Raw genomic sequence first — 17681 nt, forward strand, 5'->3', positions numbered from 1 at the left:
AATCAAACACAATTAACTTCTTTATAGGTCACCCACATTCTTTTTTGGAACTGGGAATGCTCTAGATTTCTAGAATTTAACTGTGTTGGTTAAGGAGATCAGGAGGAAAAAATCTGTATTTAGGCAACATGGTAAAAATTTGGTGTGGGATTTATATATATAAAAAAGGCATAGACCAAATTGAAAGTGTTGTTTGAAGTGTCTTTAATTTGCCTATATTCACTCTGCAAGAGACTTGAGTTTTATCTCCTGTAGAACATTTTCATGCAATTTTAGGGATAGTAAAGCTGGTAATTAAAAGTCTCTTGTCTAAAGCATTTGCTCTATTCCCACTTATTTCATGACAAAAGTGCCACTGTAAAGTGAATTGTCATCTGATTGGTACATTGATTCCATATTCTTTTGATTGGAGAAGTATAGCGTCCTTCTAGAAAGTATTTTTGCATTTTATCATTTTGTAGAAAATGGGGTTTTCTCTATGTTTTGGGGTATTAGGTTAACATGATGAGTTATGGCTTTCTTTAAAGCTGCTATAAATGCTGAGCTCATTGAAGTGATTAAAATTGCTTTAAAGTCGATAAAAATAGAACAATAAAGTATAGAAATATTCTGTTCTCATTATTCAAAAACAAGTAAGTATATCATATTCCTCTAAGTAATCTTTTTCCTCCAGGTATTTACTACTTCTATGAATAAATAATCAATATACCTATTGGAGAAGGTATTTTAAGAAAGGGTTTTTTGTGATGTTTTCTAAAGTATAAATGATATTCTAATAAAAATGTGCAGGATCTCAGATCTGGTAGTTTTGTTCTTGGAGGCAAAATACCAGCAGTAACGTCAGTGACTTTGAAATAATGACCTATGCAGTTGTTTTCATTTTGAGGGCTTTGAAATGAAACCAAATTGGTTTGAGTGAGAATGTCATCTGTGAGAACATAAGATTCAAAATAGAGTAGTTTGATGGAAATTCAGTGGGTAGAATTAGGACCCACAAAGGAACATGACTTGGTCCTTTTGTCCTTTGCCAAGATAATGTTTTTACTTTAATTTTTTCTAATAAATTCTTTTCAGTATTTCCTCTTTTAAAATTTAAGCACCATTTTTTTGGTTTGTTTTTTTGTTCCTTAATGTTGACATTTTGGAGGGGAAAAAAAGAGTTGAAACCATTAATTGCATAGTTCTTGATAAGGCTGTAATCCTTTAGAAAGGGCATGGAATAAGTCTCCTTTAGAATTCAGGGAAACTGTACAGTTGCCATTCTAGACTTCTCATACCTTTGGAAACATGGGCCATGTGTACTCTGGGAAAGTCACCAAACCTTTTCTATGATGGCATGGACAAAGGTTTCAGACACACAAACTTTTCAGCCTTTTCAGCACCTGCCAGTTGATAACTTTGAGCCAGTGAGATCCTGTAAGAGCATGGCTTTTCCTCACCAAGAGGTGGATGATATCTGCCTTAGAGACTTTGTTAATGATAAATTGAGAAAATATATTTTTAAATACTTTTAAGAGTGGACAGATGCTTAGTCAAAAATGACTCCTAATTAGCCATCATAGTGTGCATACTCTGAGGCACTGTCCTGATCATGCGTTCATATTTGCTTGATTTTTTAAGGCTCAAAACAATCTTATGATGTTCATACTATTTTATCTTCACTTTATGATTAAAGTGAGAGATATGCTATTTAATTTCTTCAGAGTCTTAAATAGTTAATTTGAAGAGCTTGGACTTAAAAAGAAGCCATATTCTTATCCTCTCTATAACCACTAGCTTTGGTCAATTTTGTTGTTTTCTTTCTTTCCTTCTCTTTTTTTTTAATAAACAGGGAAGTGTGAAATATTTTTTTCTATTGATCTCTAATGAATTATTTTTAGACTGTCTGTGCCTAAGAGTATGAAAAAGGTGTTGGGGGGCAGGTTAAAGAAGGCCTCTTTCCCTTTTGGGTAAAGACACAAAAGAATAGGTTTTGTATTAAATGTGCATGATGTAGTATAGTGATTTGTGCAATTCAAGAATTGTGCTTCCTGTAAGTTAAATTCCTTTGAAACTATGCATTTAATACAATTTTAAATACATTGTATATATTTGTATATAAATTGTATGTGCTATTGTATAAATAAGCATTATAAAACTGGCATTAATAAACATGAATAAAAAATGAGACAGGAAAAAAATTAAAATTGTTCTTCTGTGTCCTCTGATGAACTTTATCCACACTAGTCTAGTGAAGGGAGAATCCTGGGCAAAAGTAGGAGCTAGAGAAACTCAGACACCAATGTGACCTGCCAAAAGCATTTAGTCCTCTTTATAAAAGAGGATTGCACAATCATCTAAATACTGGGCAATCACATAAAAACTTGGATGTCTGCCTTTTCCTGGAAAATCAGTAGACCTGGCAACACTGGTTTGCATTACCCCATGACAACCATTGACAGAAGCTGAGCACCAGCTGGTCTCCACAGCCTCCACCACGCCTATTGTCCCTGTGGGCTAATTCATTTTTTTCCCTTTGCTGTCCTCTGTAGGCATTTGAGTTTGGAACCTATGAATCAGAGAAACAGAGTTCACATCCCTGCTCTTCTACATTCTATAATCAGGAGTATTTTGTGCAATTCTGTGTGAATAATTTTCTCAATTCATGAAGAAACTGAGCATATAATTCTTTCAGTAAGATTTTCTGGTGTGTTAACTGGCTACTGATTTCTCAATCAGCTTTTTTTTTTTTAACTTCCTGAGAATTTGCAAAAAAAAAAAATTAAAATTAAATTCCTCAAAAATGACATGATGGTTTATCCTTAGTGTTTTCTGGCATAGTTAAATCAATCACTGATCAATGCATCGAAAAGGAATTAGTATTTTAATGATGGGTTTTTCTATTTAATCACGTAACATAAATTTTCATATAAAAAACTGATTTGTTGTAGAGCAACTTATACTTCAGAGCTGAATTATGCTATAGACAATGTAAGTTTAGTAACTTAAACTGATTTATCCATAGGTCTCAATTTTAAAGAGGATCTGTTTCTAATGTTTTTGTATGTTAATTTTTCAAACTATTTACTTGCAAATTAAGTAACAGAAAAAAGTCTTTCCTTAGAGATGTCTTGTCTGCAAATTCATGTTGATAAAAGGTTCTAGTGCATTAAACAAGTGTGTTACTTTGTTAATGGATAGCGTGGCACAGGTAATTAACTATGAAGTCATTAAGGCTTTTCAGTGCTGTGACAGTTTTGTTTACCTATAACAGATTAATGAACATATCAAATGTTCTTTTTCCCTCTTGTTGTTTTAGATTAGCCTTGAGTGGAATTTGACGGAAGATGTTGCAACAGTTTTTTCTCTGGAAATGTTTAGCTTCTGGGATCGTCATTGGCTCTCTCTTTGCAGCTTGCTTGGGTCAATACGACGATGGTAAGACTGCTATTAGTCTGACCTTTAGAGTTGGCCAGAAATTCTGTTCTTAAATTAAAAATGAAACACACCACAGAAATGAATAGTGTTAATTTGTAGTTAAGTTTTAAAGGTTAGTAGCTCTGTACAATAATTTACCTTAACTAAAATAAGCTTACAGAAGTAGCATTGAATACATTTTGCTTCTTAATAAGGATTGCATTGCACTACAGTAGAAAATCCATCCTAAGATTTGAATTCTTATTCATTAAGCCAATGCTTAATTGCTATGAAAAGATATTAAATTCTATTTAATAACTCCTGGATAAACACAAACAAAGATATCAAGCCTAGCAATACAAAAGACAGCAAAAATTCCTATTAGATAAGATCTCTAAGGTTCAAAGTAAAAGTCACAGGAGGTTTCAGTGTTAGTGTTTTAATTGAAAATTGCATTATTACACTCACCACTATTTCAACGGATAAGAATGAATAAGTATAATTGAATGGATGTTTGGCTTCTTAAGTCATTCCCTGTTAGTAAATTAGTCACTTTAGAAAGATATATATCTTCAGGTTCTTCAGGGAGGTCAGGCATGTTATTTCCACAATGATCTAAATATGGTTTAGATATTTCAGTATTAGAGAAATCTGTCTTTAAATATCACATAATGTGAGATAGGACATGTGTGTATGTGTAAAATACTTTAAATTCAATGGAAAAAATAGACAAAATTCCCTCCTAAAATTTTGCAATTTCAGAAAAATTATTTCATTCTTTTTGTTTAACATTTTATGTGTTTACTCAATATTTGTTCAGCAAAGAACATAATTAACTATCTCATGACTCTTCTGGTCTTGTTATGTTGTTGATCGTAGTAGTAGCAAATAATATGCATTTCTTATGTACTTGGCTTAGCTAAACTTATTAACCTTAGAATAGGTGAATTAGTTTGACTTTATCCTAATAGTATTCAAGTTGTGCACATATTAAAATATTCTCAGTCCTCAGTTGATCTCTTGGGATTCGAATAATAATTCACAATACTAACTCTTTTCATAAAATCAGCAGCTTAATCCCCTGAATAGTCATACTAATGAACACAAGGTTTACTTACATATAAATTTTGTTTCTCATCTCTGTCATTCATAGAAATTGTGAATCTCCAGTCTGAAAACAAATTTTTAAAAATTAGTAAAAAATAAATAACTGATATGTTGAAGCAAAAAGAAACATTGAAATTAAAATACTATGACTTTATAGTGAAAGAATCCATTATGATTGCGTTCCTAGATGACAAATCAGTGTGATGTGGGGTTTTTTCATAAATAATTCTATTTTTATCCATATTTAGTGTTCACTAAGCAGGGAAGTGTTCACTACCATTTCTCACATTAGACATTCTCAAACCACATACATCTAAGCAACATGACTGGTGTTATCAGAGAAAATCCTTCCTGATTTAATCTATAATCACTGCACCTTTTGAACTTCTGTAAAAATATTCACATAGCCTCCAGTATAAGATCATCAGGTCACTGTGGGTTATCACATACTCGACTTCTTGAAGCAGAGTACAACTTCTCACCTGACCACTGATAGTATGGTAGGTTGCCCTTAAAGTCCTACACACACTTAGATGACTTGCTTACACTCCAGTTAGAATGCCTTCTCAGGTCACTCCTCCAAGAGGTGAGTGACTCTCTCAGAAAGATTGAAGGTATGGGAACTATAGCTGATGAACTTAACCTCTATATCATGTTTTTTTAGATTTCTTAACTGTATATGCATTTCAGTATTTCCTCTGCATATGCATTCCTTCAGTGTACCCTAGAAGTAATAATGCATTCTTCTTCCTTATCTTCTCCCTACTCAAACTCTTTACTTCTTTCAGATCTCCCTCAATTTCAGACTCTTTTAATCTTCCTCAATTGCTCAGTTATGTGTAACTCAAATGGTTTCCATAGATTTTTTTTTTTAAATGTTATTAAATTATGAGCACATACTACACTACACAAGGATGAAATCAGGACCAGGCAAATCATGACTAACACAACATATGACTGAATTGGAATATGTGATATGGAAATATTAAAGCAGTATTTTTACTCAAATGTTTGGTATGAGGGTCCATGACTGTTGGAGAAAACAGTGATGACAAAGACAGGATTGAAAAATGAGGAAAAGTTGAATGAAAAGAATATTTTTGCCATAGATAATCTACATGTTGAATTAAACGTTATGATAGTTGACAACAAATTTACATACATAGTTAGGTTAGAGAATAATGAAAAGGAAAAATATTGTTATTCTGAAACCACTAATAAAATAATGTAGGTTTTTCTTGCCAGAATAATACCCTCTTGGGCTTTCAGATAAGAATAATTTTTTTACTTTTCTCTGTACTTGTTTACTCAAGGGGTTGGCAGAAATAAAAGGGTACTGTTTATTTAATAAGTATTATATCATGAAACAGAATATTCTTGTGTTATCCAAATGTATAAAATTGCTTCTAAGAAAAATATTGCATAATGATCATTGCGGAAATTTATATTCTTACTACAAAATTTAGCCATGTTTTAAGTCCTTTAATGTTTCTCATTCAAATTATTGTGATAAACTCTTAGATGCAGGAATAAAATTGGTTGATAGTCTATTCCATAATAATCATTTCATTTGGTACATGATTGTCTATCTTAGCAAGCATGAATGAAAATGATATTATATTATAACATGAATGAAATTGACATTATATTTATTTGAGTCAGAATAAAAATAAATTAATGAACTTGTAGTATATAATATATTGACAAAAGTTTTATTCTTATTCATAAAGAGAACATTATAATTGATAATAAAATTCAGCTTAATTTTTAATGCATTACTGATCCTGACAGTATTGGAATGTGTGCCCTGGTCCCAAATTGAGTGTTAAGAGACTAGGAAGGAGGTACCCTTGGAAAGCAGAGAAAGAAAGTTTATGTGCTAAATTTTAGGTTATAGGGGATAAAAAAAATTTATAATATAATCCTTGTTCTAACATAATTTTTCACAGTGAAGCAAATAAACCACGTTTTACATAGAGTTTATAACTGTGTTGATTTTGCTTTGGTTTTGAGCACATGAATTACTAATAAAAGGAAAGGATAAAAGGAAGATGATACATGGATAACAATTTTTTTATTTTTAGTGTTTCCTCTACATTTCTATGTTGTTCATATTTAAAATATATTACTGCCAAAGTGGTGGCACATACCTGTAATCCCTGCTACTCTGGAGGTTGAGTCAGGAGGACTGCAAATTTGAGGCTCACCTGGGCAATTTAGTGACAGCCTGTCTCAAAACAAAAAAAAAAAAATAAATAAAGGAGGGGATGTAACTCAATAGTAGAGCACCCCTGGGTTTGATGCCCAGTACCACAAATAATAATAAAAAAAAAATCAGTAAAATATATTACTGCCAAAATCAGGTAAGTGTTTGTTTACAAATACTTTATAAAATTATGAGAAAGTTTGAACCAAAGTTTTAGAAGGTTTTTAAAATATGTATTTGTCAGTGGGAATGGATGTACATGTGTGATGTATGTACATTTGAGAGAGGGGCAGAGAGGTAGAGAGAGTGAGTACATGTGATGAATAAATACAATAAATTTATTAAGAAATGAATTCTCCCTGCTCAAGCGGTTAGATTGGAAGCCAAAAATGTTTTGTCTTGTCTTTCATCTGTTACATAAATTGGCATACTTCTATGGTGTGAATGAAGACAATGGAACCTTTGTAGAATGGATAACCTGAACAACTTATGATGGGAATCCTGTTTAAATCCTGAATCAGTCAAAACATTTCCTGAGTATCAGTGTCCTTACAAATAATAATAACCCTACCAAACTCAGATTTATCCCATTTAACACAGCACCTGTCATATGACCAATGTTCACTAAAATTTTTATATTTATTATATAGTATTACTCTTCATTATTTTTATAAAGAATTATTTATATTTGTTTTTTTAAAATTGCACATTTATAAAATTGAGCTCTATGTACTTATACACACACACACACATATATATATATTCATGTGTATATTCACATGAAACTGAAACTGAACTTTGAAGAACAGCTCTCTCTAGTCTTATGCTTGCCATTGTGTAATTCATGGAAGGTCAGTGATAAGACAGAAATACCAAACAGGTAGGAATATCACCTTGTGCTAGGGAATTCCCAGAAACTTCATTTTTATCAATGGATCCAGGCATCATGACATTGAGTGCCACTTACATATACTAATTAAACTTAAAGACACTAGCATAAATCACATGCTAAAGATAGAATTATAAGGAAAATATAACTAGCCAAAAAGTCACAATACTAATTTTTTTGAGCAAGATGAATCCACAAACAAGGGGTTCTACTGCAAGGGTTGTTAATGGTTCATGAGTCCAGGTTTAATGCACAGTCATGGGTGGGGCACTGTTAAACCAACTATCTCAGTTGGGGACTGCTGTATTGTTCTTTGTTGGACAGTCACTCTGTCCCTTGGATCATGTTTGAAATATTTTTTTTTAATTCCTCATTCTTTGAGCTCCCTATCTTAAGATTAACACAGATTGTCTTTCTTCTGTTAATGTTATTTTTCTGTGAACATTGTAAAATGCAATAGTTTCTCTTGAGTCTGTTTCAGTTATAAAATTAAAGATGATATTGGAGATCATCTAAGTAATTTTCAATGATCTTGTTTGTCCCTGAAATGTATTAATAGCTCATTTAAATTCAATTCTTAATGCAGAATAAGTAGAAATTGAGCAAACACACACATATGTATCCAATACACATATATAAAATGCATATATCTTTACATATTTACTTAATATAACAGTAATATATTCCGTTAAAAAATAAAACCAAATATTATATATTGTTGTGCAGATTTATCTAAATATAGTTTAGTTGTCTTTCCTTATCTGCCCCTTCACTTATTCCATATTTTGTTAAAAATTTTTTAAATTTTATTTTTATACTGCATTTTGATTCATTGTACACAAATGGGGTACAACTTTTCATTTCTATGGTTGTACATGATGTAGATTCACATCATTTTTGCAATCATACATGTCAATAGGGTAATGATGCCTGTCTCATTTCACTATCTTTCTCCTACCCCCACCTCCCTCATTTCCCTCTACATAATCCAAAGTTCCTCCATTCTTCTCTTACCCACCATCTCTCCCTCCCCATTATATATCATCATCCACTTATCAGGGAAAACATCAGGTATTTGGTTTTTTGGGATTGGCTTATTTCACTTAACATGATATTCTCCAACTCCATGCATTTACCTGCAAATGCCATAATTTTATTCTTCTTTATGGCTGAATAATATTTCATTGTGTATATATACCACAGTTTCTTTTTCTGTTCATCTATTGAAGGGCATCTAGGTTGGTTCCACAATCCAGCTATTGTGAATTGAGCTGCTATAAATATTGATGTGGTTGCATTATTGTAGTATGCTGATTTTAAGTCCTTTGGGTATAAACCAAGAAGTAGGATAACTGGGTCAAATGGTGGGTCCATTCCAGGTTTTTCTGAGGAATCTCCATACTGCTTTCCAGAGCAGATGCACCAATTTGCAATAGAGTGTATTTTTATTCTGAGAACTTAAAATGTTATGAGTAATTTTGTTACTCTCCCTATATGATTATCTACGATTCCCAAAGTTTTTCTTTTCTAGGAAGTTTCATAAACAATGCATACACAATCTCACACACACACACACACACACACACACACACACACACACATTCTAGATTATCTACTAGGTATTTTTTTTAAATTTTTTATTTGTTCTTATTAGTTATACATGACATTAGAATGCACCTTGATACTTCATACAAACATGGATTATAATTTCTCATTCTTCTGGTTGTACATGATATGAAATCCCACCAGTTGTATAGTTACACATGTACATAGGGTAATAATGTCTGATTCATTCTACTATCCTTCCTACCCCTGTATTCCCTACTTTCACTCCCCTCTATCTAATATAAAATAACTCTATTCTTCCCTAACCCCCCCCCCCGCTGCTTATTATGAATTAGCTCTGCATATCAGGAAAAACATTTGGCCTTTGTTTTGGGGAGGTTGGCTTATTTCGCTTAGCATCATATTCTCCAGCTCCATTTATTTACTGGCAAATGCCATCATTTCATTCTTCTTTGAGGCTAGTATTCCATTGTATATTTATATACCACATTTTCTTTATTCATTTATCTGTTGAAGGGCACCTAGGTTGTTTCTGTAGTTTAGCTATTGTGAGTTGAGCTGCTGTAAACATTGATGGTGCTGTATCACTGTAATATGCTGATTTTTTGTCCTTTGTGTGTCAACCGAGGAGTGAGATAGCTGGGTCAAATGGTGGTTTCATTCCAGGTTTTCTGAGGTATCTCTATACTACTTCCCATAATGGTTGCACCAATTTGCTGTCCCACCAACAATGTATGAGTGTACATTTTCCCCCACATCCTCACTAACATTTACTGTTGTTTATATTCTTGATAATTGACATTTTGACTGGGGTGAGATGAAATCTTGGAGTAGTTTTGATTTGCATTTCTCTAATTGCTAAAGATGTTAAACATCTTTTCATATATTTGTTGATCAGTTGTATTTCTTCTGTGAAGTGTCTGTTCAGTTCCTTGGCCCATTTATTGATCTTGATGTTAAGTTTTTTTAGTTCTTTATGTGTGATTAATGCTCCATCTGAGGTGCATGCAGCAAAGATTTTCTCCCATTCTGTAGGCTCTTTCTTCATGTTATTCATTGTTTCCTTTACTGAGAAGAAGTTTTGGGGTTTGAATCCATCCCATTTATTGATTTTTTATTTTACTTCTTGCATTTTAGGAGGCTTGTTAAGGAAGCAATTCCTAGGCCTACATGGGGAAGATTTAGGTCTACTTTCTCTTCTATTAGGCACAGGGTCTTTGTTCTAGTGCCTAAGTCTTTGATACACTTTGAGTTGAATTTTGTGCAGGGTAAGAGATAGGGATTTAATTTCAATTTGTTACATGTGGCTTTCCAATTTTCCCAGCATCATTCGTTAAATAGGTTATCATTTCTCTAGTGATTTTTTGCACCTTTGTCTAATATGAGTTAATTGTATTTATGTAGGTTTGTCTCTGCGCCTTCTATTTCTGTACCATTGGTCTCCTTGTCCATTTTGGTGCCAAAACTGCACGGCTTTTGTTACTATGGCTCTGTAGTATAATTTAAGGTCTGGGATTATGATGCCTCCTGCTTCACTCTTCTTGCTAAAGATTGCTTTGGCTATTCTGGGTCTCTAATTTTTCCAAACGAATGGTATGGTAAGAAAGAATATTGTTACTTTCAAAGCAGGCTCCAGTAAAAAATTTCCTAAACAATCTTAATTCCATTCATGAATGTATGTTTGATTTGTCTGTTTTTCGAATTGTACTCACCCTTTCAATTTGTTCTTTCTCTTAAAGTACCCTTCAGTACCCTTCAGTTTCAAAGTCAAGGTTTGAAAGTACTTGACTTTTTCTTTTTTCCAGCAAGAATTTTCCAAAATCAGGTTCAACCTGTAACTTTAAGTTCTAAACTCCTACGGAGAATATTTCAATAGCTTCTGTGTATTTGAGTAATAGACTTTCTAAAAAGGTATATATATATATGTGTATATATATATATATATATAAAGAAATATATATCTATATATATATATAAAGAAATATATATATATCCCAGAAGGCAAGGACCTAAAGAGATTGAACAAAAAAAATCTCCAATAAATAGAAGACTAATGATTGTACTTAGATTCTCTTCTCTCAGCTGCACCTCTCTGTCTCTTGTGGTTTCTCACTCTTTGTCCTTCTCTCTGTCTCTCTCTGTCTCTGTCCTTCTCTCCCTCTCTTCTCTCTCTTTCCCTCTCTGTCTCACACACAGACACACACACCAAAAAAAAAAAAAAAAAAAAAAAAAAATCTTATGTTACTTTTTAGGTAACTGAAAATATCCAGTCAGATATTGATACTTCAGATACTCTTCTTTGTTCTGTTGAGTCAGGAAAAAGAATTTAAAAGTCTAATTTCCTGCTTAAGCAATGCAGATAAAATTAATAATAATAAGGTAGATTCTTCCCTTTGTGGTGTACAGCATGAAAAATTTGAAGCCATTGGAAAAAATCACATCCTAATCATTTGAAAAGGCAGAACTAATTTTAAATATTCTTAACAGAAAATGAAATTGAACAAAAATATAATGATAATCTTGGTTGGCTAGGAGTCGTCAGTGGTTTATACAACTCATAATAGAGTGGTTTTCTTAGTTGGATCTTTCCCTGTCAATTCTCTGTACCTGTTACAATCACTTCTTCATCAATTCCCTTAAGCTCTGCAATTTGGTTTTTCTCACAACTCTACTGAAACTGCACTCTCTAGGGTCTCCAATGACTACTTCCTTGGGCAAATCCTATAATTTTCTAGTATTTCAGTAAAAAGCATTATTGATCTACCTTTCCTGCAACTTTATTTCTCTCAGGTTCTTTGTGCTGACCTATTCTGAGTGTCTACCTATTGGACTTCTATTCCATCTTCTGGTGAATATTCTACATTTTCTAGTCTGTAATTTTAAAATTATCCTACTCTTGTTTTCTTTCCATAAGCCATGATATTTTATAATAAGCAAATTTATATATTTTCTGAAAATGAAAATAATATCTTTTCCTTTGCTATATTCTATTTCCTCTGATTTCCCTTTCTTTATTTGTGTGTCCAGGGCATCTACTCTTATTTTTCCCCTTGTCCATAATTTTGACTCTCTGTGGAACACATGTTTAGCTATCATGTGATTGAAAATCAAACTCCAGGAAAAGTATTAAGGGAAAAAATGTAGCTCCTGTATTCCTAAATAACAAGAAAAATAATCAATATGATGTGATTTATATATTAATAGAATTATATACAGTATATGTCTTTAGGGAAAACACATATAGAGATTTAGTTGAAGAATTTGGAGCAATGATAGTCAGAAGATGTTTGCAGGAAGAATTTTGAATTTTCAATTTAAAAGACTTGAGAAACATAGAGATTTCAGAAGAGTGGTGAAGAATATTGAGTTGGTGTTCTAACTTGAGATGTACACAGTTATCCCTTTGCAATATTGAAAATCATACATACTGTTTTATAACCTCAGTCATATAAGGTTAGATAGTAAATAATCAAGAGATAACAAAATAGCAGGCACTGGATGGCCATGACCTTTATCCTGTTTTCAAAAACATGCAGTAGCAGAAGACATTACCTACACTTTACAAATACCATCAGCATCACCAGCATATCCTTACATATGTACCCACCTTTGAGAAGCAATATGAGATGAAATATGTACCTAGATCTGAATTCTAGTTTAAAAACTCTGTATCTATGTGGCTATGGTTAATTCTTTCATCTTTCTTTGCTTAAACTTCTTTATCTATACCATGTAGCTAGTGAGAATATTTGCCTTAGAGAAGTATTGTAAAGAATTACTTTGTGTAAGGGGCTTAGATAAATAATGGTCACATTGATCCCTCTGTCAGTGGCTTTCATCCTCATGGTCACCTAAGGTAACTTGCTGTTCAATATATGAGCTCCTTTCTTTACTTATGGTTACTTGTATAACCAAGTTCAAGTTACTTAATCTTACTATGCCATCTTTTCTCATCTGTAAAATGGGGTAAATGATACTGCCTATCTCATTGGATTATTGTGAGTTCAAATGAGGCAAAGCATATGATACATTTATGTCAGTTCATGGTACATATGTTAGCTTATGTGATTGTGTGTATGTGTATGTTTGTTGTTTCTAGAATAATAGGAATGTCATTAACAAAACTATAATAAAGAATGCATGAAAATTCATTTTATTCATATTTTTAATAAAATAAATATTCTTGTTGGGAGATTGCAAAGATTAAGCAGATTATTTGTTAATATCTCACCATGAGTTTCAAATACTAACCAGGAACAGATATAAAACCTATCAGTTTGCTAAAGTTATCATAACCAAATACTTCAAACTGTGAGGCTTACACAAGATAAATATACTTTCTCACAGTTCTGGAGAATGAAATTGACCAGGATCAAGGTATCAGTAGTGTAGGTTTCCTCTAAGGTTTCCTCTAAGGTCTCCCTCCTTGGTTTGTAGGCAGTCACCCTGTTGCTGCATCTTCACACGGTTCTCTGATCTTTCTTGTGAATAGGCATACCCTTTTTGTCTCTCTGTTCTTAATCTCCATGTAAGAACACCAGTAAAGCTGGATTAGTTTCCACCATGAAGGTCTCATTTTAAACACTTCTTCAAAAGCTGAATCTCCAAATACAATCACATTATGAGTGACAGGGCAGTAGAAAATCAATACATGAATTCTGGGGGACATAGTCCACCTTCTAATAATGACAATAGATTCCAATAAGGATCTACCCAGGAGTTTTAGTTCTAACCCTCCGGTACTGCAGGGCTTTCTAAGTATATAACTTCTATCAAACTTTACTTGCTATTAAGTACAAAACTATCCCTGGTGTCTTTGCCCTCATTCATTTGCCTTAGGCAGTAAGCAACACAGATTGTTTATAAGCAAAATCTCTGAGAATTCAATTGGGCAGAATTGGAGCTAAGAATGAACATAGATGGCAGAGACAGAAATCCTTAGAAGTGAGGAAGAAAAGAAAGGTCCTCTCTGAGAGCAGCAGGTGTAAGGAGAAGGTGAAAAGTGAACAGAGAAGCAGTTCAAACCATAGTGACAGATGAGCTAGGGGGTAGTGTAAGGGCATAGTTGCACAAAATATTCTTCAGTTTTTTTTTTGCATTTTCTGCCAATGTTCACTGTTTTCCTTAGTGGATTAGTCATTGGGGGTAAGGGCACCTTAATCCTGGATTCTTCAGTGAAAATTACAATTAGGTATTAGCTCTGAATACAGGAACTGGGAGGCCAGGGTCCTCTGCTTCTTGTTTATTATTGAAATTTTATGTCCTAGTTCATATTTGTCTCTCAGTATGTATTTTTGAAATGAATAAATGAAATTCTCATATCCTTATTCCATTCATCTGTAAGAAGCAGTGTACTTGGTAAATATTCAATTTGTTCTGCTGGCTTATTTAAACCTTTAGCTTAAACAAGATTATGCACTATCTCTGGGCAGTGAAATGTGTGCAAGAATTATGTATTATTGTTGGGCTTATACCACAAAACTATCTTGTGCATTTCTTTAGTCTCTTTTCTGCCAAAACAACTAATGAAGCCATATGTTATAGATGGTAAGTTATAAAAGGCAATATCTCCATGAGCCCTTTCATCTAAGTTACTGTGTGAAGTGCATCTCATCTTCCCTTACTCCCACTCACCCATGATGAATATCCACCATGAGTAAGAAATAAATGCATTCCTCTCTAGAATTTAAGAGCTAAGTTGCTACTGCAGCTTAGCTATCCAAGGCTATTCAACTCCTTCTTCCAGCCAGCAAAACAAAATAGTCTTCCATTACTCTGAATTTCTTAATACATGTTTTTTCTTTTTTCCAAATATCTTCCCAAAGTTCTTTAACTGCTGAATTAGGTCACATTCTACTTTTATTGGTTCATTACGATGGATTTTCACTTTACTCATCCATATTATTTCCTAGAAATTTTCAAGAAATATCAAACATTTGCTCACATTGCATTATTTCTGTTATTTGAATGTTGAATATTCATCCCCTTCTCTTTGTATTAGTACAGTCATTTTGTTTTCTTATGGTTTCTCCAGTCTTTGCCCTCTCCCTCTCCCCTCTCTGCCTACCTTTTTTATCTCTTCCCCTTCCCATGTCCCCATTGTCTTTCACACTCCCACTCCTATTTCTCCTACCTCCTCTTTCCTCCCCCTGTTGTATTTCTCATGTCATTTCCCCTCTTCTGAGGTACCCTTCCTTCTCCTTCTTCTCAATTGTAGTGCTCAGATTTAGCAATTCGTTATATTAATGTCTTCTCATGAACTCTTAAGTAATATTCCTAAATATCATGTCATTCCTTGCTGTTCAATAAGCTTCTTGAAGCATGCCAATATTTATTTTATGTATAAACAGTATATGTTAATAATAACCATTGGCATATATTCAGCACTTATTAGCTAAGACCTCCATATAGGTTATTTTATTTAATCTTTTTAAAAAATATTTTTTAGTGTAGATGAACATAATACCTTTATTTATTTATGTTTATGTGGTGCTAAGGCTCAAACCCAGTGCCTCACAGGTGTTAGGCAAGCACTCTACCACTAAGCCACAACCCCAGCCCTAGTTTATTTCATCTTGTCAAGTTCCCCATGAAGTGTTTGTGATTAATAACCATGCACTATTTCACTAATATTATATCTGGTTTATAGAACAGGACACTATGGGCACACAAAGAAATTAAACTACTTCCCCAATGTGGTTCAACTGTTGAATGGCAATACCGAGATCAAACCTTTTATCTATGCTCCATGTGCTCTTACATGATGTCAAAATCATAAAAAATCTTATCCTTTCAGATTTTGCTTAATTTTAAAAACTGCTTGATAATTATTGGTTATCACTCTTCAATATCAATACTAATGACATCCAGTCAAAATTAATGTTCATTGTTCCCTCTGTAACATATCATATGATGTTTTTCATGTTTAGTTTAGAAAATAAGAGACTATCTTATTTCCTTTTGTTTTTCTCAGCACCTATTAGAAGGGCTTATTGAAAAAAATAAGCATTGAAGAAAAAACAGATTGAGAGATGAACTACCTCTTTGGACAATATAGGAGCAAGTTGGTGGGTTTTGAGGATAGTAATTGTAGTTCAACAATTTAGAAAAGTGTTTAATGAGAGTTTAGTTTATAGACACTGTTAAGCAATGATATAGGAACAAAAGCAATCAATAAATATGCATGGTATGGAAGATATTACTCATAGCATACTTTTTGTTTCCTGTTCAGAAAACCGAGTCTGGTGTGTGTGTGTGTGTGTGTGTGTGTGTGTGTGTGTGTGTGTGTATCTCAGTTACTATTTATTCAATAGTGGTATGTCATTTAGAAAAGTCTGTAGGATATTCAAACTCTGAATCCATGACTTTCTTCAGGTGTGTTTCCTGTCTTTCTTGGTCTTCTGATTAGGAACTGCCATTCTTGTTATTTATTCATAATACTGGCGTATTGTGCTGCAGCAGTTTATCCTGATATCGGTGGCTTGGTTCATGCTACTAATCTTCCCTGTCCTTGCTCTTCTTGTAAGATATTATTCTGCCCCTCAGGGTTGCCCAATTAGACTACTCAGTGAAGACTGTTCAGCTAGTTTGAGTTTATTAAGTGTCCTTACTGAACAACTAGAATACTGATGAGAGTTCTTCAGGCTTAGCTTAGAAAATGTTTAAAAAGAAAATTGCTAACAGTCATCAATATTTTATGAAGTTGTATCAGGATTTGTGTACACTTGGTCTGCTGGCTATATATGATGTGTTTCTGATGATTCATCATAAGGAAAAACACATAGCATACTAAAGAAATGCTACTAATATTTTATACTAATTTTCACTAATTTATTCAATTAAGAATAGCATGCATTTCTTATAAATTAATTATGTGCATATCAGGCTTTTAATAATAATAACTAGCATTGATTTTGTGACTTATATGTGCCATATACCTTAAAAATGCATTCTTTAATTACATTGAGTGTGTGTATACATATATATACACATATATACAGTATATATTTATGTCAGATTATGAATATATGTCAGGTATTTATGATAAGGTTGGGAAAAACAGTTGACTGGATGCATTTTAAAGATAAAGCCTCTAAGTTTGTATGGACTGTTGGATATTGTTATGGTTTGGATGTGAGGTGTCCCCCAAAAGCTCACTTGTGAGATAGAGAAAGAAGGTTCAGAGGAGAAATGATTGGGTTGTGAGAGTCTTAATCCAATCAGTGATTTAATTTACTGATAGGGATTAACTGGGTGGTAACCAAAGTGATAGGGTGTGGCTGGAGGAGGTGGAAATTGAAGTATGGCTTTGGAGTACATATTTGTATCTGGCAAGCGAAGTCTCTCCCTGTTTCCTTATCAACATGTGTGCTCTTTCCCTCTGCCACTCTCTTCCACCATGATGTTTATCCTCACCTGAAGCCTGGAAGAATGGAGCTGGTCTTCTATGGACTAAGACCTCTGAAACTATGAGCCCTCAAATAAACTTTTCCTCCTCTAAAATTTTTCTGGTCAGAT

At 33.2% G+C, this 17681-nt stretch overlaps 1 protein-coding gene across 1 annotated transcript in view; it reads left to right on the forward strand.

The window, feature by feature from the left end:
- Positions 1-17681, forward strand: part of PCDH15 (protocadherin related 15) — a gene marked incomplete at its 3' end in the record, with an annotated part of 922351 nt that overhangs the window by 133567 nt on the left and 771103 nt on the right. Inside the window, exon 2 of the mRNA XM_079136109.1 lies at positions 3299-3417. Coding sequence (XP_078992235.1) covers positions 3327-3417 — 91 coding nt within the window. The 5' untranslated portion in view covers positions 3299-3326. The remainder of the gene's footprint in view (positions 1-3298; positions 3418-17681) is intronic.

Source organism: Sciurus vulgaris, assembly GCF_902686455.1.
Source record: "Sciurus vulgaris genome assembly, chromosome: 4".
Taxonomy (NCBI): Eukaryota; Metazoa; Chordata; class Mammalia; order Rodentia; family Sciuridae; genus Sciurus; species Sciurus vulgaris.